General features: G+C 38.9%; 2 protein-coding genes and 1 pseudogene across 8 annotated transcripts; 2 read left to right on the forward strand and 1 right to left on the reverse strand.

The window, feature by feature from the left end:
- The first annotated feature begins 1,064 nt into the window (after window positions 1-1,064).
- LOC126612258 (homeobox-leucine zipper protein HDG2-like) lies at window positions 1,065-6,973 on the forward strand. 7 transcript variants are annotated; one of them, XM_050280636.1, is made up of 13 exons: window positions 1,065-1,416; window positions 1,574-2,095; window positions 2,708-2,925; window positions 3,039-3,156; window positions 3,284-3,472; window positions 3,659-4,102; window positions 4,246-4,347; window positions 4,465-4,668; window positions 4,781-4,955; window positions 5,207-5,478; window positions 5,968-6,063; window positions 6,162-6,546; window positions 6,666-6,973. In XM_050280636.1, the coding sequence occupies exons 2-12, from the start codon at window positions 1,991-1,993 to the stop codon at window positions 6,513-6,515; spliced, it is 2,277 nt and encodes a 758-aa protein (XP_050136593.1). In that variant the 5' UTR covers window positions 1,065-1,416; window positions 1,574-1,990; the 3' UTR covers window positions 6,516-6,546; window positions 6,666-6,973. The 7 variants fall into 7 exon arrangements, with proteins under 7 accessions (XP_050136593.1, XP_050136592.1, XP_050136589.1 ...); XM_050280635.1 differs by having other exon boundaries at window positions 1,574-1,646; window positions 1,961-2,095; window positions 6,162-6,973; XM_050280633.1 differs by having other exon boundaries at window positions 1,066-1,416; window positions 6,656-6,973.
- Window positions 6,974-18,887: 11,914 nt separating this feature from the next.
- On the forward strand, window positions 18,888-22,549 carry LOC126612260 (homeobox-leucine zipper protein PROTODERMAL FACTOR 2-like; annotated as a pseudogene).
- Window positions 22,550-22,691: 142 nt separating this feature from the next.
- Window positions 22,692-24,147, reverse strand: LOC126612264 (uncharacterized). The gene is made up of 2 exons (XM_050280643.1): window positions 23,707-24,147; window positions 22,692-23,187 (listed from the first exon to the last, which is right to left on the reverse strand). The coding sequence occupies exons 1-2, from the start codon at window positions 24,031-24,033 to the stop codon at window positions 23,008-23,010; spliced, it is 507 nt and encodes a 168-aa protein (XP_050136600.1). The 5' UTR covers window positions 24,034-24,147; the 3' UTR covers window positions 22,692-23,007.
- Window positions 24,148-24,160: the final 13 nt, after the last annotated feature.

The raw sequence follows: 24,160 nt of genomic DNA on the forward strand, positions 1-24,160 counted from the left end.
ACATATTTGTCTACATGACAATCTATTTGAAATTTAGGTCTTATCTAAATGTTTAACATTAGGTGGATTTTTGTTTGAAACTTGGTTCGGATTTGCGGTTATTGGTGGGTCAGATCTATCACATACAATTGGTTTCGATGGGTGAGCTTCCTTACATAGCCTCCGCCTTGCTTAGCTCGTGCTCACTATAGATCTCTCTAGATGCTATGAAGTTGCTAGTAGTCTTGCCAGTGTGTCATAATCCTATGTATTTGAGTTTCCTTCTAGGATTAGTTTAGATCATTTATTTATAATGTTATCCCACTTTGCAAATGATGTGGTCTTACTTTTTAGTGATTTGGCTTGTAGTCTATTGTGGTTGCAGTCTTTTAGGTTATATCTCCATATCAAAACACCACATACTTTACAACTTCCTTGTATTGCGCATGTTAAGGATGATCATTCAATCACGCGGGTAAACCTCTTAATTAATGATAATTTTAATAGTAAATTTTGTTTTCATACTTCATCTATCCAATCCAAGTATAATCTCAATGGATTTTTTTTCTATATAGGTCGGTCACTCAAGCGTACATGTGTGACTAAAAATTACGTTACTGACAGTTGCCTATTCGAACTTCCGAACGCCCACACTGATGTTAACAACCGCTTATCTACTTTGCACTATTTCATAATCAAATGTGCTCATACATCTTTACTTTTTATGCATCAGTACACGAGAAATCAAGAACTATTGAATTATTCCCAACATGCAAACACCATACAGCAATAACCAAGATCACACCAACAATTTGTCGATAATCCAGTTAGAAAGCGTCTTCTCTTGTTCATAGGGCTTGTGATTCTCTTCATAGGGAAATAAGCACTGTTGGAAAAGATTCGGATATAAATTTGTATAGGATTATTGAGTGGTAAAAATTCAAATACTAGGCAGTAGCAAATAGATTGGGAGAGAAAAAATAGAGTTTGGTAGCCGTCATCCATTGCATACATAAAATTCCTAGCAGAAAATTAAGCTCTCTCCCTATATATGTCTCTCTCTCTCTCTCTCTCTCTCTCTCTCTCATTCTCTCTCGCATAGCAATTACACCTTTCTCTCCCACCATTAAATGCAATTGCACCCTCTCAATACGCTCTGCAATTACTCCCTCTGCCCCCTTATCTCCTTCCTTGCCCTTCTCTATTTCCTAAAACCACTTCCCTTTCTTCTTTCTCATCTTCTCCTCCTTTTCCAACTTCCAAAACCTTTTACTAGTCTAGATAATCTTGCACACCAAAAACCGTACGCTGGAAAACCACTTTTGGGACACCAAACAGTGGTTTCCCGGCACACGTTAAGCCCAAAACCAGATCTACAGCGCCTCGCTCTCTAGGGCTTTTGATAAGGTGCAGATACACAACATCATACATCTATAGGTACATATTCTTCCAACCTAGAATTTCGCATGCCTTAAACTTCTCATTTTCTTTTTCAATTTTTGTCCGAAGGCTTCTGTCTTCTCAGTATTTGTAATGCTTCTTACAAATTTTTGTTTTTTGAGTTTTTCTAACATTAATTTGGCTTTTTGGGCAGCTAGGGCAAGACCAGAAAATATAAGGAGAAACTTGGGTTGTTACAGTTTGGATTACTCCCGAGATATATTCGTGTGCGTTATGTGTTTGGTTTAGATCGATCGATTTTTTTTTTTTTTTTTTTTTTTTTTTTTGTGTGAAGACTCAAGCCGTATTGAAATCGTCAACCCCTTTAATCTTAATCTCTTCATATACTCACACTCTCCATTTCATCACCAAGTGCAAAATTGAACCGTGTGACAAAACCTCATTTTGTCTTCTCTCTGTCTCTTTGTTTTTTCACCTGAAAAATTTCACATTTATCCCTCTGTCTAGATCAAACTCAAAAATCCAAATCAACCTCAAACCCCCTAAACTAAGAAACTAATCGCACAAATTAAAAATTCAGGTTGCTTTTGAGTATTTTTGGCCTTGAAGTATGCAAGCCGGGCTTATTATTCCGGCGAGAAACATGCCTTCCATGATGGGAGGCAATGGGAACATTACTGGGTTTGCGTCAACTTCAGGACTCACACTTGGTCAGGTCAGCACGCTTAAATTTGAGTTTTTTGTGTAATTGGTATACTAATTTACAAATCTACGCCTTTGCTTTTCAGGCGAATTAGATCTATTTTTTTTTTTCCAATGATTCGGCTATTTATCTAAAATAATTTTTTTTTTGAACCAAGAGAAAAATTAACAAGTGGATTTTATCAATCAGTACGTCAAGATCCATTTTCCTAGTTTTTTTTTCCCTTATCCCTCTTCATCTCGGTATTTTAACATTTTAATTAATTAATTTTATAACGTAAGATGGGTTTGACTACTCAGGTAGTCCAAAAAATTCTTTTGTGGCAAAATCCTTCTCGGTATTAGAAAAAAGTTGGAATGGTTTCCACTACAAACACTGGCTCAGAGATCTAAGTTCAACGCGTTTTCTTGTTCATTTTTTCAAAGAATATTTTAGTATTGACCTAATACACAGGTCAGCGTGTGCTAAGAAACTACTATATAGGAGATGCGTATTGGGTTTTTTTTTCTTTCCTTTTGAGTGGATACATTTTTCCATTCTGTTGTTGTTAGATTGAAAAACCATAAGCTTGCTAAGCCCTTGGGACAAAAATCAATATCTTAAAGATCTCTGGATATGTTGCAGCCAAATATGATGGACGCCAGTAATCTGCACCCGCAAGACATGGCTCCAAACACCTCTGAAAGCGACATTCCTCGGTTCCGAGATGATGACTTCGACAGTGCTAACAAATCCGGCAGCGACAACCCTGAAGGCGGTTCGGGTGATGACCAAGAAAACCCTCGACCCAAAAAGAAGCGTTATCACCGCCACACTCAGCATCAGATCCAAGAAATGGAAGCGTAAGTTATATTTATTAATTAGTCTCAAACCTCCTAAACAAGCTTTTGTTAAGCAGTTGTTCGAAATCTTTTAGTTCACCTATGAATTAGTCTTTTTTGGTTGTTTTATTTAGGTTTTTCAAGGAATGTCCCCACCCAGATGACAAGCAGAGGAAGGAACTGAGCCGGGAATTAGGTTTGGAACCATTACAAGTCAAATTTTGGTTTCAAAACAAGCGCACCCAAATGAAGGTATATATTTGTTCTTGAAATATCTTTAATAAGGGCTTTGGAATACTCAAACTTTGTCTTTTTTAATTTTTCCTTTGTTGAAGCTACTAATTGACTGTTTTTGTTTGCTGCCAATGCTGCATTACAGACTCAGCATGAGCGGCATGAGAACACACAACTTCGGAACGAAAACGAAAAGCTCCGTACTGATAACATGAGGTACAGAGAAGCGCTAGGTAATGCCTCATGCCCCAATTGTGGCGGCCCAACAGTTCTAGGGGAGATGTCTTTCGACGAACACCATCTGAGACTCGAAAATGCTCGATTACGAGAAGAGGTAGAGAAAATTAAAGATCAAGAAAATATCAAACACATTTATTATTTGGTGGATATTTTACCTATTTTAGTATAACAAATTAGGATAACATTCTATTGGCAGATGCGCAGAATGTTACATATATGTTTCAGATACGTGGCAAATGATATGTCGCCAGATTGATAACTTATTTCCTTTATTGTTCAGATTGATAGTATATCAGCGATAGCTGCGAAGTATGTTGGCAAACCATTAGGAACCTACCCTCTCATGTCTTCTCCAGTTCCTTCCCGTGGTCAACTTGATCTTGGGGTTGGGAACTTTGGTGGTCAGCCAGGCATGGGCGGTGAGATGTATGGTGCTGGAGACCTTCTCAGGTCAATCAGTGCACCAAGTGAGGTAGACAAGCCAATGATAATTGAGCTTGCTCTTGCAGCTATGGAGGAACTCTTCAAAATGGCCCAAATGGGTGAACCTTTGTGGATGACAAGCTTTGATGGCACCACAACCATACTCAATGAAGATGAGTACATCAGGACATTCCCTCGTGGAATCGGGCCAAAACAAAACGGCTTCAAAACTGAAGCTTCGCGTGAGAGTGCAGTTGTTATCATGAACCACATTAACCTTGTTGAGATTCTTATGGATGTGGTAAGCTTAACAACTCCATTACACATTTACATACGTGTCTTCATTAATGTCATCATATTGTTCTATTAAAAAAAATTAATAACGTCTTTGAATTAAGGAATCACATGAACCCTAACTATTACGTGTGATTTTATAACGTGTAGAATCAATGGTCGACTGTGTTTTCTGGGATTGTGTCAAGAGCTCTGACCCTTGAAGTCCTATCATCTGGCGTGCCTGGAAATTACAATGGAGCCTTGCAAGTGGTATGTAAATTTTCCCCTCAAATTTCAATTTTAGCTCTCCTTGTTTTACCATGAATTGTTTAGATTTCGTGCCACATATATTCTTGCATTAAAATACAGTTTGTGATTAATTGGTAGATGACGGCAGAATTCCAAGTTCCTTCACCACTTGTTCCAACTCGTGAGAGTTATTATGTAAGGTACTGCAAACAGCATGCCGATGGCACCTGGGCTGTGGTTGATGTTTCATTGGACGACTTGCGCCCCAATCCTGAGCCTAGATCTTGTCAAAGAAGGCCCTCGGGATGCCTAATTCAAGAATTGCCAAATGGATATTCAAAGGTATACAATTAAACACTATATAATGCGTGTTTCACCTTCATGTGACATTTAATTATGGCCGAATTTTTAAAGTAAATATATTTCATCAATTGATAAAATTTTGGTGCATTAGGTTACATGGGTTGAGCATGCTGAAGTGGATGAAAGAGGTGTTCACAACCTCTACAAGCAGCTGGTTAGCTCCGGCCATGCATTTGGCGCGAAACGATGGGTTGCCACCTTGGACCGGCAATGCGAACGTCTAGCTAGTGCAATGGCATCAAACATCCCTACTGGTGATGTTGGAGGTAATAACAATTTAGTTTGCTATTTCATTTTTCTTTTGTAATATTTTCGGGGAATGGTATAAGGCACTAATTTGGCATGGGGCTATTCTGCTACGTTTTGGTATTCACTAACAAGATAGTCCGTTAAAAGATTACGCGTCCCGAAAATGGCATAATCCGTTAATGCCCACATGTTAATTTAAGCCTAATTATATTCGATATAAATTCATTAACCCTAATTGTTTATATTTGTTACGTTCATGGTTAATTAGTGATTACAAATCAAGAAGGGAGAAAAAGCATGCTAAAATTGGCTGAAAGAATGGTGATTAGCTTCTGTTCTGGAGTGAGTGCATCAACCACTCACACATGGACCACACTGTCTGGAACCGGTGCTGATGATGTCCGGGTGATGACCCGAAAAAGTGTGGATGATCCCGGAAGGCCTCCAGGTATTGTGCTCAGTGCCGCCACATCTTTTTGGCTTCCAGTTCCTCCCAAAAGAGTCTTTGAGTTTCTCCGCGATGAGAACTCCCGCAGCGAGGTACAGACACTTCAACTAGTCTTCAAACTTAATTAGTTGTGCTCTGATTCTTGGAATAAATTTACCAAATCTAATACAGGACCCAAATTAATGCGTACCTACATTTTGCAGAAGCCTGAGAATTATACTCTAAATTATAAATAAATATTACCATGCATGTGTCTCAGAAAAATGTAACAGAACTAGTACATGAACCATTTCTAAAACATACCATATACGGACTAGTATACACAGACACCATTTGCACAGTAAGTAATTTCTATGGAAGATCAAAAGCATATTTATCACATCCCACCTAATATAGAGACAAATACCACAGAAAACCTAGGCTTATTTTGTGTCAAACTCAGCCGAAAAAAAAGAAAGGGAAAAAAAACCAAGATGGAAGTTTGGTTTTTACAAACAATCAGCTAATTAAACTGAAAGCATACATTTATCCGCCCTAAATTGTTCTAATTGAGTAATTGTGATGGTCACTTATGCTTGCAGTGGGATATTCTTTCCAATGGGGGAATTGTTCAAGAGATGGCACACATTGCGAATGGTCATGACACTGGGAATTGCGTGTCTCTACTACGAGTAAATGTAGCTTTATGTTTTATAATGATTTTGTTTTCCCTAATTAAGTATATTTCTTGATCTTCACATAACAATTGACATAGTAATATAAAATTAATTTGTAGAGTGCCAATTCAAGCCAGAGCAACATGCTGATACTGCAAGAGAGCTGCACTGACCCAACAGCTTCCTTTGTGATTTATGCACCAGTTGACATTGTTGCCATGAATGTGGTGCTGAATGGGAGTGACCCTGATTATGTTGCCCTTCTTCCTTCTGGGTTTGCTATACTCCCGGATGGAGCCGACATTGGAGACTCTGGCTCTGGTGGTGGTTCCCTTCTCACTGTTGCTTTTCAGATCTTGGTTGATTCAATCCCAACTGCTAAGCTGTCTCTCGGGTCGGTTGCAACAGTTAACAATCTTATTGCTTGCACTGTTGAGAGGATCAAAGCTGCATTGTCATGCGACAATGAGTGAACTTCATGACTCAATTAGTTAATTTCTATAGGTAATCTAATTATACATGGCACATGTTACAAGTTAATTGCATGTCACATATTTGGTGTGTAATATTAGTCAAATAATCGTTTCCCTTTACTTTGTTGCAATATTTTGAGGACGAGGAAGGGAGGTGAAATGAGAGACACAGATGGTGGTAAGGAATTTCGGCAGCTTATACCCAGGAGGGGAGAAGTCAAGAGCGCACCCTACATGATCTTTTTGTATAATCTATAAAGAGATTAGGGGTTCGGGTATTGACTTCGTCGAACTATGTTAAAGGCAAATTAAGCGCTTGAGACCTTATTTATTTTTTGTTTTTGCTTTTATTGAACTTTCTCATTTTCCACCTCTAACCTTGTACACAAGATTAGGGTTTTGGAATGGATATTGCTTTTCTTTATGGTCAAACGTTCAGGGTTTCTTTTCTTGAAAAAGGTTTTTAAAAGTACGGTTTTATTTTAAGAATTTTCTTTTTTTAAGTAATTTGTGTTGAATGATTGTGGATTGTTTGCCTTTGTTGGTATTCGCGACTTTTGACTTAAGCTGTTCATTACGGCAAAAGTTATACAACGCATCAGTGTTTGAGATGTAACATTGCATGGAACAATTGGATTATGAAAGTTACAATTTGACTGCTCAAATGCTAATACATCTTATACGCTGGTGTATTTCTATGCAATGCACCAGTGAAGAAAAAAAGCAGTTTATAATCCCAAATGCATAAGTTATTTGATACCTTAAATACAAGTTGTTGATAAAAACGTAGCATAGTTCAAGTGGTTTGGGATGGTAGGGGTTGGGATAAGGATTAGCCAAGGGGTTTGCTTCCTCCCATTTTTACTAGGAAAAAAAAATCAAGCAATTAAAGCTAGTCTCCTAGATGAGCGAAGAAGCTTAATCTTAGTTGGGAGGAAATTATCTCAAAGGTGACGAATTTTAAGCTGAAAAACGCTTAAATTAATATTATATGTGGATAAATTATGTAATCCAATGATTTCATGTGCCACCGGTTCTTTAGATTGCGAAGATATATACTCTATGTAACTTGCTATTTATTATCAAACAATCAATTATGAACTATTTATCAAATGAGTACAGGTCATGTCTAAATGTATGATTCTAGTTGAGTTTGATAATTGTCCGACAACATTTGATCACTTAACCAGAATTTTTTTTTGCCTTTTCCAGTCCATTTTAATGTAGGCATCACATCAACAGATATAAAGATTATTCCATTCATTAGTTACACATTTTGAGCATCTGCAACGTAATATTTAAATTTGAAAATATGAGTACACCCTTTAAAATTCAATTTTCTTTAATTAAAATTCATCATGATAAATTTCTTTAACAAAAATCCAATGACTAAGCTCTAACTAAGCAATATCCATAATTAAGTTTGACTTGGAAAATTTTGTATTTTTGGATGTCTAAATTACCCCTAATAACACTTACTTTGGGTCTCTCACTTATTATCTACATTTATTTTACATTATTTCATTCAATTAAATGTTCAAATACCTTATGGAGATTTAGAAAAAAAAACTCAAATGTCATGATTCCTATGCATTTAATAGCAAAAATTTACATGATACCAATGTTCCTTATATAGTTGTTTTCACATGATGCTAACACGTAAATTAGTATATTATTTTGCACAACATATATAACAATATAAGTTCTTAGTAAATTATGTAATGACACATGCAAAATAATTTACCTAAAAAATAAATAAATATTTTTTATTCAAAATTAATTAAATACCAATATTTTGCAAAAAAAAATATATATATATAAAACAATTTACCTACAAAATAAAAGAGTGTTGATTGATTGCACACTCTATATAATAATAACAAAATGTGGCTAGTATATATGTAATATCACATGAAAAATAATTAACCTACAAAATAAATAAATGTTTTTAGCCAATTGATTCAAATTAATTAATTACATATTATTTTACATAAAAATATATATAAATTATTTGTATGCATATATATAATTTTAACAAAATGTATCTAATACATATATGCAAAATAATTTACCTACAATGATTGTCAAACAAATAAAAGAAATGAAACATATGATGGTAAGAGAAGTATAAAGTAGATAATTTTCTAATAATAAGGCACTTATTTCTCACAATTATGATGGCAGTCTACTTCAAATTTGGATTTTATTTGGATGTTTAAAATGAAATTGATTTTTATTAAGGAAATTAGTTTTGCATGGGCTTATATCTAAAAAACCCTATTTAAATTGTACATACTTTTGTGCAGCAAGAAAACTCACTGATTGACACTTAATAACTGGAAATATGAACCTCTCTAAACCCTCATTGACTCTTAGTCCTCCATGGTGCAAGAGAAATTGCAGTTGAAGTAGTACAAAATTACTAATTGGAACAAATGCCGCTTTTATAATCAGACAGAAAGGCTTGTTGCTGGGTTCTGGTTCCACATGCATATGTAATATTGTCAGCAGTGCTTTGTATTCATTTCATGGTGTGAATTCTTGGAAGTAATGTTGCAATTAATGTATCTGCAAACTCTGTCTCATCTCATAAAAACGTTGACCTTTCTGCACTATATCTAGCAAGAAAATGTAAAAACAATAAGTCAAGTTGAAAAGTTTTCACCATATTGTTTGACATGAACCATTTGAGACAATGCGCGGGCACACGGACACAGACATACGACAAAAATATCCATACCCACCAATTGTGATGCACTTTTCAATAGAAAAAATGGAACTTTAATGAAAAGCACCCGGTACTGTTTACTTTAACGAAAAACCACATTTTTACACTAAAAAGTCAATCCTGGTACTATTCACTTTACCCTTTATTTTGTCCTTATCATTAAAACTCAAAGTTTTCAAACCCTTTTCATTAGTTTTCCTTAGAAAAAATGGATGTCTTTTATTCTAAGGCCATCTTCAATTGAGAGCTAGCCAGATAGCTCGTTTTAGCCTTCTGGCCCTCCAAGATTATTTAAGATATTAATATTTTAATGAATAGTACATGGTCATATTTGTCTCCGTCTCCAACCGAGGGCCAGAGGGCCAGAGGGCTCGTTTTAGTCCTGTCACAAAAAACTGTCTCCAACCAAGGGCCAAAGGATTAAACATAATTTATTATTTAAATTTAAAAACAACAATAACTTAAATTTAAAAACTACAACTAAAATTTAAAAATGACAAATTAAATTTAAAAACTACAACAACTTAAATTTAATATCCATAATCATTATTATCTTCATCATCCGCCATCGTATGAGTATAGTCTGTTGATGCACAAAATCAGCGAGGACTTTGGTACAACAGAAAGTGTTAAGTTTGTGACATTCGCTAGATTGCTCTGGTCACTAGTGTGGATAAGTATGTAAATGGATAGAGACAGGGAAGCAAACACAAAATGTACGTGGTTCACCCATATTGGCTACGTCCACGGAGTAGAGGAGTTCTCATTAATTATGAAGGGTTTACACAAGTACATAGGTTCAAGCTCTCATTTTGTGAGTACTAGTGAATGATTTAGTACAAATGACATTAGGAAATATTGTGAGATAATGATCTCTATTTATAGAAGAGAGTTTCTAGTTTCATTCTGACATTGACACGTGTCATGTTATGATTGGCTTCTGATGTTGACATGTGTTGCGTTATGATTGACTTCTGATGTCGACACGTGTCGCGCTATGATTGGCCTCCTGGTTGGAGGGAAACTCTTCTAGGTCCTTGACGGTATAACGTTGACCGGTGCTCAGTAGTTTCGGGATTGATCAAGTATGGTACAAACAGTGCTCCCCTAAGTTCTGTAGTAAGGGAAGCTTCTTGGTTGGGGACTTGCAAGATCCAAGCTGTTGAGTAATCATGAAACTTCTAAGTACCGAAATGTGGTATCGTCTTCACTTGCCTTATCTGTCTCATAGGTAGATATGGCATCTTCTCTGGAAGTACTTTTCCTCCATCTAAGGGTGGTATCTTTAACCGGTGGAGATGCACAAGTTAATGTATCAATTTGACTTGAAGCTTACTTGTAGTTTCAGGCTTGGTCAAGCGCGATACAACCCATGTAGTAGGAGTCCCCCAAGTCGCCGAGCTAGGAGATTTGCCGAATGAGGTAACAGACAAGGTAAGCAATAAGACTTCCAAGCAAGCAACCTGGATCGGAGGTTCGACTTCGGCTTCTGGTTGATTGTTCTCCTTCTCCTTGTGTCATAAACAGCAACAAGGATAAGGAGAAGCAAATGGAGAAGAAATGATATGAGATACTTTTATTTTTGAAGAAGTAACTTTCCACGGGCTTATTTTTTAACTGGGCTGGAGGGTTTTCTGGTTTCCTCCAGAGTATAAGGCCGACTTAAGAATTTGAAGGCTAAAACAAGTCCATCAAATCTAGAGTACATTCGACCCTGGTGATATAGGATACTTTTGTTGTTGACAAAGTAGTAGATGTATCGGCACGTGTTCTGTTACGCTTGTCTCCACATGCTTCCTTGTATCATTCTCACTTGCCCTATCTGTTCCTCAGACAGATGTGTTATCTTCTCTGGAAGCATAAGATGTTGAAGATAAGTACTCGAGAGCAATGTCAGGTAAGTAATCAGGTAAGGGGTTCTAGGCAGTCAGTTCCTGACTGGAAGCTTGATTCCAAGTGCTGACTGATTGCTCTCTTTCTCCTTGTCTTGCAGGTAAGAACAAAGCCAAAGGAAAAAACAGGGAAAAAGCATGTGATATGGGATACTCTTGCTTTTAACCCTGATGATATGTGATACTCTTGCTCTGGTGTGGCTTGTTTGCAGAGGAATTATTGGGGGGAAAAGAAGTTGAGTATTTCGAGATACTCTGCTGAGAGTGCCCTCTCGGATGTGAAGAAAAGTTGAGCATTTTTTTTTATTTGCAGGTCTGCCTGGCTGTGGAGGATGGAAATCTTTCCTTTTGCCCTGAGATTGATATGTCTGTTGACTTGACAAAGTATTAAGTAAGGCAGGGAAAGGCACCGCCGCCGTTTGGAAGGTCGAGGTCTTCTCATTTGGTTGGATCTGGCTTCCACTCCCTACTTGCTGATAAATGGTGGTTGTGGGGGGTTTCCCTTGATATGTCCTTACCTCAGCGGAGGCATGGTTGTAAGCCTATGCCATCATCTCAGAGTAAGTCTTCCAAGTGTTAGCATTGATCATGTACTTGAAGAAACAATCACGTAGGCCTGCCGTGAAGGCCTTGAGGGCGATCTTGTCATCTGCCTTAGTGCAGCGAGAATACTCATGGCTGAAACGACCAGCATACTCTCGTAGTGACTCGTCCGGCTTCTGGTGAATAGTGTACAAGTCATCTGCAGAATGCAAGCGATTAGTCTGGAAGATGTGTTGAGAGTATTAAAAAATTTGCTTGCATTATGCTGATGACTTGTACACTATTCATCTGCTGAATGTTGCTAGCCGTTATACTCATGCCTATGAATACCTATTACTGTTGGTTGTAACCGACAGTATTAAAAAATCATTCTTTAATGCTGTCGGTTATAACCGACAACAATAGGAAAACTATAAAAAAAATTGCTAGCCCTTTGGCCCTTTGAAATTCCATGGGGCCCTCCCAGATTCCCGAGCTCTCTGGCCTAGCCCTCGGTTGGAGACAGTTTTAGGGCTATTTTCGACCATCTGGCCCTCTGGACCATTTGGTTGGAGATGGCCTAAGTCTTGATATATGACCGTATGATTTGTAGAAAGAAAAACAACGGAAATATCTAAAACGAATGAAGGAAACCACAATGAACTGGCATGTTTAATTGACATCACACCAATAGTTTTCTAGACATCACACTTAGGGTTAGATTGCATTACACGAACCTGGAGAAACGAAGCTTCTTGAAAAGTTATGTTAAATCTTTATTCATCCAAATGTGCTATAATGTAACGACCCGTCCCCAAATATTATGGTTTTTATAATTTTAAAGCATCAATTTATGAAAATGCCCTTTGAAGCGAAAAACGTTGACTTTTGTTAACCACATTGTCATGTCACGTAAGATTCATTTCCTTGGCATATTCTCTAGTACTCGTCGTTACGAACGCGTGAGAACAAACGAAATGTAATTTGAAGTTATATTGAAAGAGTTATGAAGAGCAAAAATAGGGGCGAAATGGTCATTTGACCATAATCTAGAAGGCTCTAGATTTGCTAGAGCAACAATCTGGAAGCCACATGTGTGGTTATGATGGAAAGAAGAGAAAAGAAATGAGGGGAAATGAGGGAGAGATGACCAATCAGGAGAAAGAAATGTGGGATGCTACCCAATTAGAAAAGAAAGAAAGAAGGGAAATGAGAGAAAATAGAGCCTAACATATCGGACCCCTTTTCGACCTGTTTGCCGATCGCGACCTGGTTCCCTAAATTGGTTCCTAGCGCCATTTTCCAACAAGATTTCATCAGTATTTTCAGCGATTCGTAGCCACCCCCTACCTGGAAACAACTCTACATCAACTCCTCTTCCATTTCCACCTAAATCCCACTTGGTTTAACCCCATATTCATGAATAACAAAACCCGTAGGGTTTATGGGTGCACGGCGCCGATTCGCCATTTCTGCAAGCACCATCGTCGAGCACCACCCTTGTTGAACTCCCCTTGAGGCATGGATCAAAGCCCAAACACATTTGGAGGCGGTGGAACTGCAAATTCGATGAATCGAAGAACACCCATTTTATGGTTTTTCGATAGATTGAGGTGGTTTTCAAGTGTTTCTCGGTCAAATTAGATTTCGGCCTACGTATGAAAGTTCTTCCCCTTGATGAGCTATACATTCCTATAAAATTTGGTAATTTTTTGGGTTGGTCGGAAAATTGGGTTTCCGACAACCATGGCCTTCTGGGTCGCCGCCCCGTGGCAGCTCGTGCAGCGGCGCTGGAGGGAACTTGAGGTCCCTCCTTAGGTTTTTCGAAATGCTGAATCTGAATCCGCTGTCTATTTTCCCAAATTTGATCGTTTAAGTAGAGTTTTACTACATGGTCCCTATTTGTGTTTAGGTGTGTTTATACCATATTTAGGGCCTCCGTATTTAGATCTCGTATAAATACTCGGGGGACTTAAATGTAATTATGTGATAAAGGAAGGGGTAAATATGTAATAAGTGAGAAATCCTTATTCTATAAAAGGACCCATCACCCTCACAATTAGGGGAGGCTATTTTTTAGGCCAATTCCTAAGGCTCCTCACCCCCTCTCAACGCTCTCACTCTCAGAGCTCTCTCTCCCTCAGATAAATATACAGTCAGTGTGGACGTAGCCCAAACCTTAGGGTGAACCATGATATATCTTGTGTTATTTACATTACTTGTAGATTCACGGTCGGGTTTACGTTGTTCCAAGACCTTCGGTTTTGTGCATCAACATTTGGCGCCGTCTGTGGGAATCGATACGAAAAGTTGTGTCGGTTCTCTTTCATTTTTTCACCTCTGCCATGAATCTACAGAAACCCAAGAACCTTCACAGCACCCGTCACCAAACAGACACTTTCTTTCACCACAAAGACACACTCGAGACATATCCAAAACCTCCAAATCGCCACGTGTCACTACCAAAGTTGGGGAATCAGGCGTTTAAGAAGAGTGACTCGGAGGCTGGAACGAGGCTGCTCTACCCTGTGATGCTCAAAAGCCTCGAGTTTAGGTGGTCCTTAATCCGTAAAATCTACGCGATCATTTCCATCCAATTACTAGCCACTATCGTTGTAGGCACCGTCGCCGTTTCGGTCCAGCGGGTGGCTAACTTCTTGTCTGCACCGGCACCGGCCTGGCGCTCTACATCGTTCTCATCATCACGTCTTTCATTGTGCTGTACCCACTCAGAAATATATCATCTCTGACGAGGAACCCACGAATCAACGCCGCCGAGGCGTCCAAGAAGGCTTTCGAAACCATCCAACGATCCCGCAAGTTCGTCGTCGAGGCGTCCAAGAAGGCTGACGAGATTAAGAAGGCCATGCTCAAGCAGGCCGATCAGATCAAGTTCATTTCTATCCCTGAGATCATTCATCCACACTTCACCTCGCTCTCGATCATCAACTCCGCATCCGCGTCCCTGCTTATCAGATTTGCAGATCTGCTTCCAAAGCTACGAGGTCCTTCCCCTCTACTCCCAAGACCTCATCCCGTTCCTACTCCGAATGGCAAGCTGTAGCTACGGCTGCAGCAGTAACGTTGGGTTTGAAGGCGCATTTGTTTGTTTCAAGTTTTGGAAGAGCTGGCTCTGACAATGCATCTGGATGATGGATTCCTGGAGCACTTGCCATTCCTGCTGCACGAATGAAGTTTGGGAAGGAATGAACCAGTCAGGCGGTGCCCATTGTTGTGGTTGAAAAGCTTTGAATTACTGGCGCCGGAATTACGAACCTCCGCAGAGTCCATTTTCTTCACTGGAAAATTGACAACAAAAAAACAAACCAGGCGGCGTCGTCCAGGCCTCGGCTCAAAAAGCTCACCGCGGGGCTGTTACGCTTTAGCGAAATCTCATGAGGCCGAAAGATCCAATTCAATCCTTGCCTTTTTATCCTTTTCCTCCTCAGCCTGAGGTTAAGGAATTTGTTTATACATGGGTTTGTGATATCCAGAAGCAGCAGGGATGCCCACGACAATGATGCCTGGATCTGCAGATGCCACACTTTCATCATATGCAGGGTCCCATTCTTTGAGAAAGTCAGAGAAAAACAAGTGGGTTGTGTCAAAGCTGTTAGGCAGCTGTCACATTTTACAGGAGAACATGCAGGAAATACAAAAGAGATTAAGCAAAGTAGAAAAGCAGCGGGGAACAAAGCAGAAAAAAGAAAGCAAAAGATTTTCCTATTATTATGATTCCTTCTGTCTGCCAGGTGAAGATACAAAGAGAGGGCATCAGAAAAACACTACAAAAGCAAAGAATAAACATCCCACCAGAATGATGTAATTTATTTTTATCTTTCGGAAACATCTGTATAAACCCCATCAGAGGGTAAAAAAAACAAAAAACAAAAAAAACAAACAAAAAAAAATGGCAAAGCCCAAAACAAATGGGCTGGCATGTTGTGAAGGGCGAAAGCCCATAAGCCCGAAATAGCACCAACTAGGTCATCAAAAGTACGCCCAGTACTCCACAATTATTCGGCAACCCGCCGCTATTACCACCAACCAGGTGATCAAAAGTACGCCCAGTACTCCACAATTATTCGGCAACCCGCCGCTATCATCGCCAACCAGGTGATCAAATGTACAACTCGTACTCTAATATCATTTGGCAACTAGCCATTCATGCCACCAACCCGGTGATGAAATGTACAACCCGTACTCTCCTTCATGCCACCAACCAGGTGATCAAAAGTACGCCTAGTACTCCAAATTATACATGAGCATTACTCATGTCATTCATACATAAACATTCATGAGCATCACTCATGACAATCATACATAAACATTCATGACCATCATTCATGTCAACATTCATGAGCATTACTCATGTTAACATTCATGAGCATCACTCATGACAACATCCATGAGCATCACTCATGTTAATCAACATAAACATTCATGAGCATCACTCATGTCAATCAGCTTCAAAAGCTTTATTTACAGAACTCTAGCTTCAAAAGCTTCATTTACATAGCTCTAGCTTCAAAAGCTTCATTTACAGAGCTCTAGCTTCAAAGCTTCACTTGCAAAGCTTCACCCACAAAGCTTCAGTGCAGGGTATACAAATACCGCCTCCGAACAACCGCCGCTTCGGCCCATACATGGATTCAATTTGAAGTCTCCAACCAACAGACTCTATTGACCGAAGACTTGGGGGACTACATTATGTACCATATATTGGGCCTCAACTGGGCCTCATGAAAAATACTTGGGGGACCTAACCCATCACTTATGTATTGAGAAGCGAGCCCTTATTCTATAAAAGAGACTTCCTCACTTTCATTAGAGAGCACCCATTGTTCATGTACTGAAGAGCGATCCCTTATTTTATAAAAGGGACTCCCTTACCGCCATTAGAGAGCAAAGCTGCCAGTTGAGCAACCGCCTCACCGCGAGCATTACTCCTAACCCATCACTTATGTATTGATGAGCGAACCCTTATTCTATAAAAGGGACTCCCTCACCATCATTAGAGAGCATCGCCGCCTGCTGGGCAACCGTCTCGCCGTGAGCATCACTCCTAACCCATCACTTATGTATTGAGGAACGAACCCTTATTCTATAAAATGGACTCTCTCACCATCATTAGAGAGCATCAACTCTAGCCCATCATTCATGTATTAAGGAGCGAGCCCTTATTTTATAAAAGGGATTCCCTCACCTTCAAATGCCGTAGGCCGATCCAACCAAGGCAACATGAGCCATGAAGCCGAGCAGTTTCGCAACGTGTGCTACTTGTAGTTGAGCGTCATTTAAGATTAAACACTGCCTCACATCGAGCATCAGTTCAAGACAGCATTTAGTTACTTCGGCCCACACATGGACTGAATTTCAAGTTTCTAGCCAAAAGACTCACTTGACTGAAGACTTGGGGGACTACTGTTTATACCATATTTAGAGCCTCCGTATTTAGACCTCATATAAATACTCGGGGGACGTAAATGTAATTATGTGATAAAGGAATGGGCAAATATGTAATAAGTAAGAAGTCCTTATTCTATAAAAGGACCCCTCACCCTCACAATTAGGGGAGGCTATTTATGAGGCCAATTCCTAAGGCTCCTTACCCCCTCTCAACGCTCTCACTCTCAGAGTTCTCTCTCCCTCAGATAAATATACAGTCAGTGTGGACGTAGCCCAAACCTTGGGGTGAACCACAATATATCTTGTGTTATTTACATTACTTGCAGATTCACGGTCGGGTTTACGTTGTTCCAAGACCTCCGGTTTTGTGCATCAACAAGGTGCATCGGTGGGAAATGGCACCATCCTCGCTAGTTCGAGTTGTTATCGGGCAATAGAATACTTGTGAGTTGACCCCTTCTTAACTTGCATGGTTTTTATGCATTATTTACGATTTATTTAAATTGCTTTTACGAAATATTTATAATTTCTCGAGCAGCTCTCAGACAGCTTCTCTAGCCACGGCTAATGTCAGTGTATGATGTTTATGTTTCTTCTCTAGCGTAATCCAGAGTCGTACAACGTCTCCTTCGAGTGATAGGGTCTACCATGTTTCTTCATTGGCGTAACCCAGTGTCGTACAGCTTCACCTTCAGGTGATGGACATGTACTGCTTTCGGGCGACTATGATACCCCTAGAGAGTATATCATTGATGGGATTTACGGATTTGTCTTCGGGCATCGATATTCATTTTTTAGCACGGTTTCATACGTACTGATTTTATGAACATTTTCATAGCATGTAGAGATTTTGGAAAACTACAATGTAGTATTATATATATGTGTTTTCAAAATAGGGGGTTAGTATGTTTAGAAAGAAAACGGTTTTCTTATTATTATTAGTATTATTATTATAAAGTTTGGTCCACTAACCTTTTCTGTTTTTGCGTCTCCCTTAGGAATTAGAATCGAGACATACAGTCCTGGTGTCAGGGCAATTTTGCGTACGGATCTTCGAGTCTTCTCAGGCTAGGACCCATTCCTTTATTCATACCTTCTTATAATAATTCTTTCACATTATTCTTGAGTGGTTGTATGCTCTGAACACGGTTCTGCATTCATATATTTCTTTCTGATCACATATTTTCTTTTGTATGCATGTATAAAATAGTTTTGTCACCCTCAGATGTCGGCCAGCACGTGTCTATCGTGATATTTGGGGATATCGGGATTGGAGTGTGTCATCTAAGGACTGACAAAGATGTAACTTACAAAGTCTTTAACTTAATAGAAATATGAAGTAATATTTTTTTAGAAAATTAGGAAAGTAATATTTTAAAAAAATATTATATACACCAAGGATGGGAAGTAATAGAAAATTAATTCTTATTCGTATAGAAATAGAATTGGACCTGCTGTAAGGCCCATTCTTTATCAAAACCCTAGACATGAAAAGACTAGAAAGCCCTTGAATCATGACTTGCGTTCTTCATTTCGTCTCATAGGCTTAGATAATGACTTTGAAGAACAAAATAAATTATCAAAAAGAAGGGAATTATGGAGAATTTTATGAAACTCAGATTTTAAGCTTGTCACATTACTTAGAATGAGCATCTATCTCAAATTAATTGACAATAAATGAAAAAATATTAACCACTTAATGCGAGACTTTAATGCATGATTTCCATTAAAGGCAATTGAGAGATGACAATAAATGAAAAAAAATATTAACCACTTAATGTGAGACTATAATGCATGATTTCCATTAAAGGCATTTGAGAGATGTCATTCGACGAACACCATTTGAGACAAAATATTCGATTATGAGAAACGGTAGAGAAAATTTAAAGATCAAGATAATCTCAAACACATTTATTATTTGGTAGATATTTTACTTATTTTGGTATAACAAATTCAGATAACGTTTTATTGGTCGAATGTTACATATATGTTCTAGATTCGTGGCACGTGACAAGTCGCCAAATTGATAACTTATTCCTTTATTGTTCAGATTGATCGTATATCAGCGATAGCTGCGAAGTATGTAGGCAAACCATTGGGAAGCTAATTCTTCTCCTTTTCCATCCCGCAGTCCACTTGATCTTGGGGTGGGAGCTTTGGGTTTCAGTCAAGCATGGCCGGTGAGATGTATGGTGCCGGAGACCTTCTCAGGTCAATCAGTGCATCAAGTGAAGCAGACAAGCCAATGATAATTGAGCTTGCCGTTGCAGCTATGGATGAACTTATCAGAATGGCCCAAATGGTTGAACCCTTGTGGATGACTAGCCTTGATGGCAGCACCACCGTACTCAATGAAGGTGAGTACATCAGAACGTTCCCTCGTGAAGTCAGGCCAAAACAAAACGGCTTCAAAACAGAAGCTTCGCGTGAGAGTGCAGTTGTTATTATGAACCACATGAAACTTGTTGAGATTCTCATGGATGTGGTTAGCCTGCCAACTCTATTAGACATTTACGTACGTCTTCATTAGTGTATTTATATCGTTGTATTAATAACACCTTTGAAGGAAAGAATCGCATGAACCCACATTATTATTTGTGTGGATTTTGTAACGTGTAGAATCAGTGGTCGACCGTACTTTCTGGGATTGTCTCAAGAGCTCTGACCCTTGAAGTCCTATTAACTGGCGTGGCTGGAAATTACAATGGAGCGTTGCAAGTGGTATATATATTTTCCCCTCAAAGTTCAACTTCAGCTCTTCTTATTCTGTCGTTAATTGTTTAGTTTTTTTGTGATACGTATTTTTGTATTAAAATACTGTTTGTGGTTTGGTAGATGACGGCAGAATTCCAAGTTCCTTCACCACTTGTTCCAACTCGTGAGAGTTATTATGTGAGGTACTGCAAACGGCATGCCGATGGCACCTGGGCTGTGGTTGTGTTTCCTTGGACAACTTTCGCCCTAATCCTGCACTCAAATCTTGTCAAAGAAGGCCCTCAGGATGCCTAATTCAAGAAATGCCAAATGGGAATTCAAAGGTATACAACACACTATATATACATATCATACATGTTTTACTTTAACGGGATATTTTAGGGCCCAATTTTTACAGGAGACATTAATTTCATGTAATGACAAATTTTGCTACCATAGGTTACATGGGTTGAGCATGCTGATGAAGTGGATGAAAGAGGTATTCACCACCTCTACAAGCAGCTGGTTAGCTCCGGCCATGCATTTGGCGCAAAACGATGGGTTGCTACCTTGGACCGTCAATGCGAACGTCTTGCTAGTGCAATGGCTTCTAACATCCCTACTGGTGATGTTGGAGGTAATAATAATTTGGCTTGATATTTCATTATTCGTTTCTTTAATATTTATATGGCTCGAAATTTTACATGTGGCTATTATGTTGCTTCATACTATTGACTAACAGCACAGTCCATTAAAAGATTGGTCATATACTGTTCATGCATGTCCGTTCGTTAATTAAGCCTAATTCTTTTCGATGAAAATTAATTAACCGTTATTGGTTATAGTTGTTAAATTCCTGGTTAATTAGTGATCACAAATCAAGAAAGGAGAAAAAGCGTCCTGAAATGGGCTGAAAGAATGATGATTACCTTCTGTGCTGGATTGAGTGCATCGACCACACACACATGGACCACAATGTCCGGAATAGGGGTTGATGACGTCCGGGTGATGACCCGAAAATGTGTGGATGATCTCGGAAGGCCTGCAGGTATTGTGCTCAGAGCCGCGGCATCTTTCTGTCTTCCAGTACCTCCCAAAAGAGTCTTTGGGTTTCTCCGCAATGAGAAGTCTCGCAGCGAGGTACATACACTTGAACTAATCTTAAAGCTGAATTAATAGTCATCTGATTCTTAGAATAAAATTACCAAATTTAATACATGAACCAAATTAATGCGCATATATTTTGCAGAAGCGTGAGATTTATATTTCTATTTATAAATAAGTATTTTTATGCGTGTATCTTAGAAAAATGTAACAAACAAGTATATGAATCATTACTAAAACGGACAACAGAAACATGCATAAAAACAATTTCCACATCAAGTAACTTGGATGGAAAAGGAAAAGTACATACTTTCACATCCTACCTAATACAGAAACAAATACCAGAGAAAATCTAGGTTTCTTGTGTCAACCACATAAAAAAAAGATCACCAAGATAGAAGGTTATGTATTTTACAAATAATCAGAAGCTGGATATAGAAAGCTGAGCCCATCCTCATTCAGAATTCTGGCTCCGCCACTGCTGATTAGCATCTGCTAAACTGGAAACACAGTTATTCTCCTTAAATTGTTCCAGTTGCAATTGTGATGATCACTACTTGTGCTTGCAGTGGGATATTCATCACTACTTGTGCTTGCAGTGGGATATTCTTTCTTATGCGGGAATTTTTAAAGAGATTGGACACATTGCTTATGGTCGCAACACTGGAAATTGCGTCTCTACTACTAGTAAATGTAGATTTATCTTTTGTGTTATGTTTTTTTCTCTAATCAACTACATGTATCTCTCTTCACATCACTAATTACAAAGTAACATAAAATTAATTTGTAGAGTGCCTATTCAAGCAAGAGCAACATGCTGATACTGCAAGAGAGCTGCACTGACCCAACAGCTTCCTTTGTAATTTATGCACCAGTTGACATTGTTCACACGAAAGCCGTGCTGAATGGGAGTGACCCTGACCATGTTCCCCTTCTTCCTTCTGGGTTTGCGATACTCCCCGACGGAGCCGGCATTGGAGACTCTTCCTCTGGTGGTAGTTCGCTTCTCACTGTTGCATTTCAGCTCTTGATTGATTCAGACCCAACTGCTAAGCTGTCTCTTGGGTCGTCAGTCACAGCGGCTAACGATCCTATTGATTGCACTGTTGAGAAGATAAAAGCTGCATTCTCATGCGACAGTGCATGAACTGCATAACTCAATTAGTTACTTTCTAGGTAAACTAATTATACATGTCACATATTACAAATTAATTACATGTCACATATTTGATGTATTATAGGGGTCAGATGATCGTTTTCCTTAAATTTGTTGCAGTATTTTGAGAACGAGGAAGGAAGGTGAAAGGAGAGAGACACAGATGGTGGTAAGGGATTTCGGCAGACCCGGAGGGGAGAAGTGAAGCATCGTGATGCCTTCATTAGTTGTTCCGCTTTCTTTCTTTGGGAAACGTTTAATTGTTCCACCTTTGAACAAACATCTCAAAATGATGGAATTGACGTTTTTGGCGTCTTCGCTTGGGCGCCGGCATGGATGACCAGTTTATTTTTAGTTGTGCCGGATGTGAGATTATGACATCATTCCAACAAATAGTAGGTCAATTTAGGTAAAGAAATGAAAGGAGAAATTGAACATATAGTGAATTTCCATCTTTTGTTTAGGCAAGAAATGAAAGGAGAAATTGAGCAGAGTAGTCAAATACAATCTCTGAAAAGGTGAGCATAAAGGAATTCCTGCAACTGAATACCAGCAACTATGACCAAGCCGAAACCAAATCATCTTGAACTGATAAGATCCAAATCTCTAAGCCCTTAATCAACCTGAAAGTAACACAGAGGCTAGAGAGGAAGGGGGAAGTAACACAGAGCTCCTGAAAACAAATTCTGATCTCATTACAAACCAAAGAGCAAGTGCTCTTATACACAAAGAGTGACTACTGCCAGCTGACACTTCTAACAAATAATAAGTAAAACCCTCAATTACAACTAACTTGACTCTTAATTTGTGATTAAGAGAATCACAATCCTAAGTTCATAACATGAACGAAAGATTTCCATGTAACTCTCTGGTTTCATATGCTGTAAATGACATCAATTGCCAAAATCTTCCGATCATTCATCATAAGAGTTTCAACGATATTGATCACTCTCACAACGACTACAAAATCTGGATCAGTTTTGTATCTCAAGCCTTCTTTTTCCTACCCAACGTAGGTCTCTTGCCGATGCTTGAAGTGGTCTTGCAGGATGGTGGCAGAAGCCCCCGCAGTATGGCCAAAACAGCTAACCCCAGAAAAGGGAAGTAAAAATATATCAGCATATCAGAAGCCTTGCCGGACTGAACCAGCTCCGATAATTCAGTAATCTGAAATTTTCACAAAACCAGAATCTGTCATAAGAAAGTGAGGTTGAAGAAAGGGGTTGACATTGACACTTGACAATCCGATATGAAATACAAGTTCAATATTACGGACTTTCATTAGTGCAAAACCAGAAGAACTCCACCTCTCAATCTCAGATAACCCAATTATGATTCACATTGCTTATCTGGAGACTGCAGTGGTGTTTCGTTTCACATCGAATGCATGCATAGATCAGGATGCTAAATGCATCATCACAGTAACACGTTATATTCCAGCTTGGTAGAATTTGATCGAAAGATAACCAACATATGTTCAAATATCATACTCTAAGAATTCTGTAAGCGGATTGATTTCTGTCACCAACTTTGTAATTGTATAGTCTAATAGCAAGATCTAAGCAAGCCAAATGAAAACGTGAAAAAGAAAAGAGATCTAGCAAACACAAGTTGTAAAATCAAACAAAACAACCAAATTGGCTATAAATTATAACTTGATTAAAGACAGAAGGAAGAAAACTTTACGATGGAGCCGAAGAAAGAAACTCCATAGATCAAGCAGGTGGTGTTGAACCAAGACTTGGCGGCCAAAATTCCATACAAGTTGGCCAGCGCAAGAGGCCACTGAAGGAGTAGCTGCAGCCAAACGAGGCCAACAAAGAAATGATGTTTCTCGGTCACAAGATAATGGCCTAAGATGCGCACGTATAACCAGCTCTGGAGTTCAACCAGCCAGTCTGGGAAGAGGCACCGAGGCAGAATTATCTGCGAGTCGAGCAAGGGCGCTGCCACCGCAATCACGATGAAGAAGACGATGAGTGTGGCATCTACAAGCTTCAACAAAGCACCCATTTTGGTTTTTGAGGGTAGATGGCTTTTCTTTGAAACTCTTCAACTTTGTTTTGGTGAACTCTTCAACCTTGTTTAGAAGGAAATAAGCAAAGTGATGAGAAGCAATAAATGTCAACTTTATCTTATT

This window comes from Malus sylvestris, chromosome 17, assembly GCF_916048215.2.
Source record: "Malus sylvestris chromosome 17, drMalSylv7.2, whole genome shotgun sequence".
Lineage (NCBI taxonomy): Eukaryota > Viridiplantae > Streptophyta > Magnoliopsida > Rosales > Rosaceae > Malus > Malus sylvestris.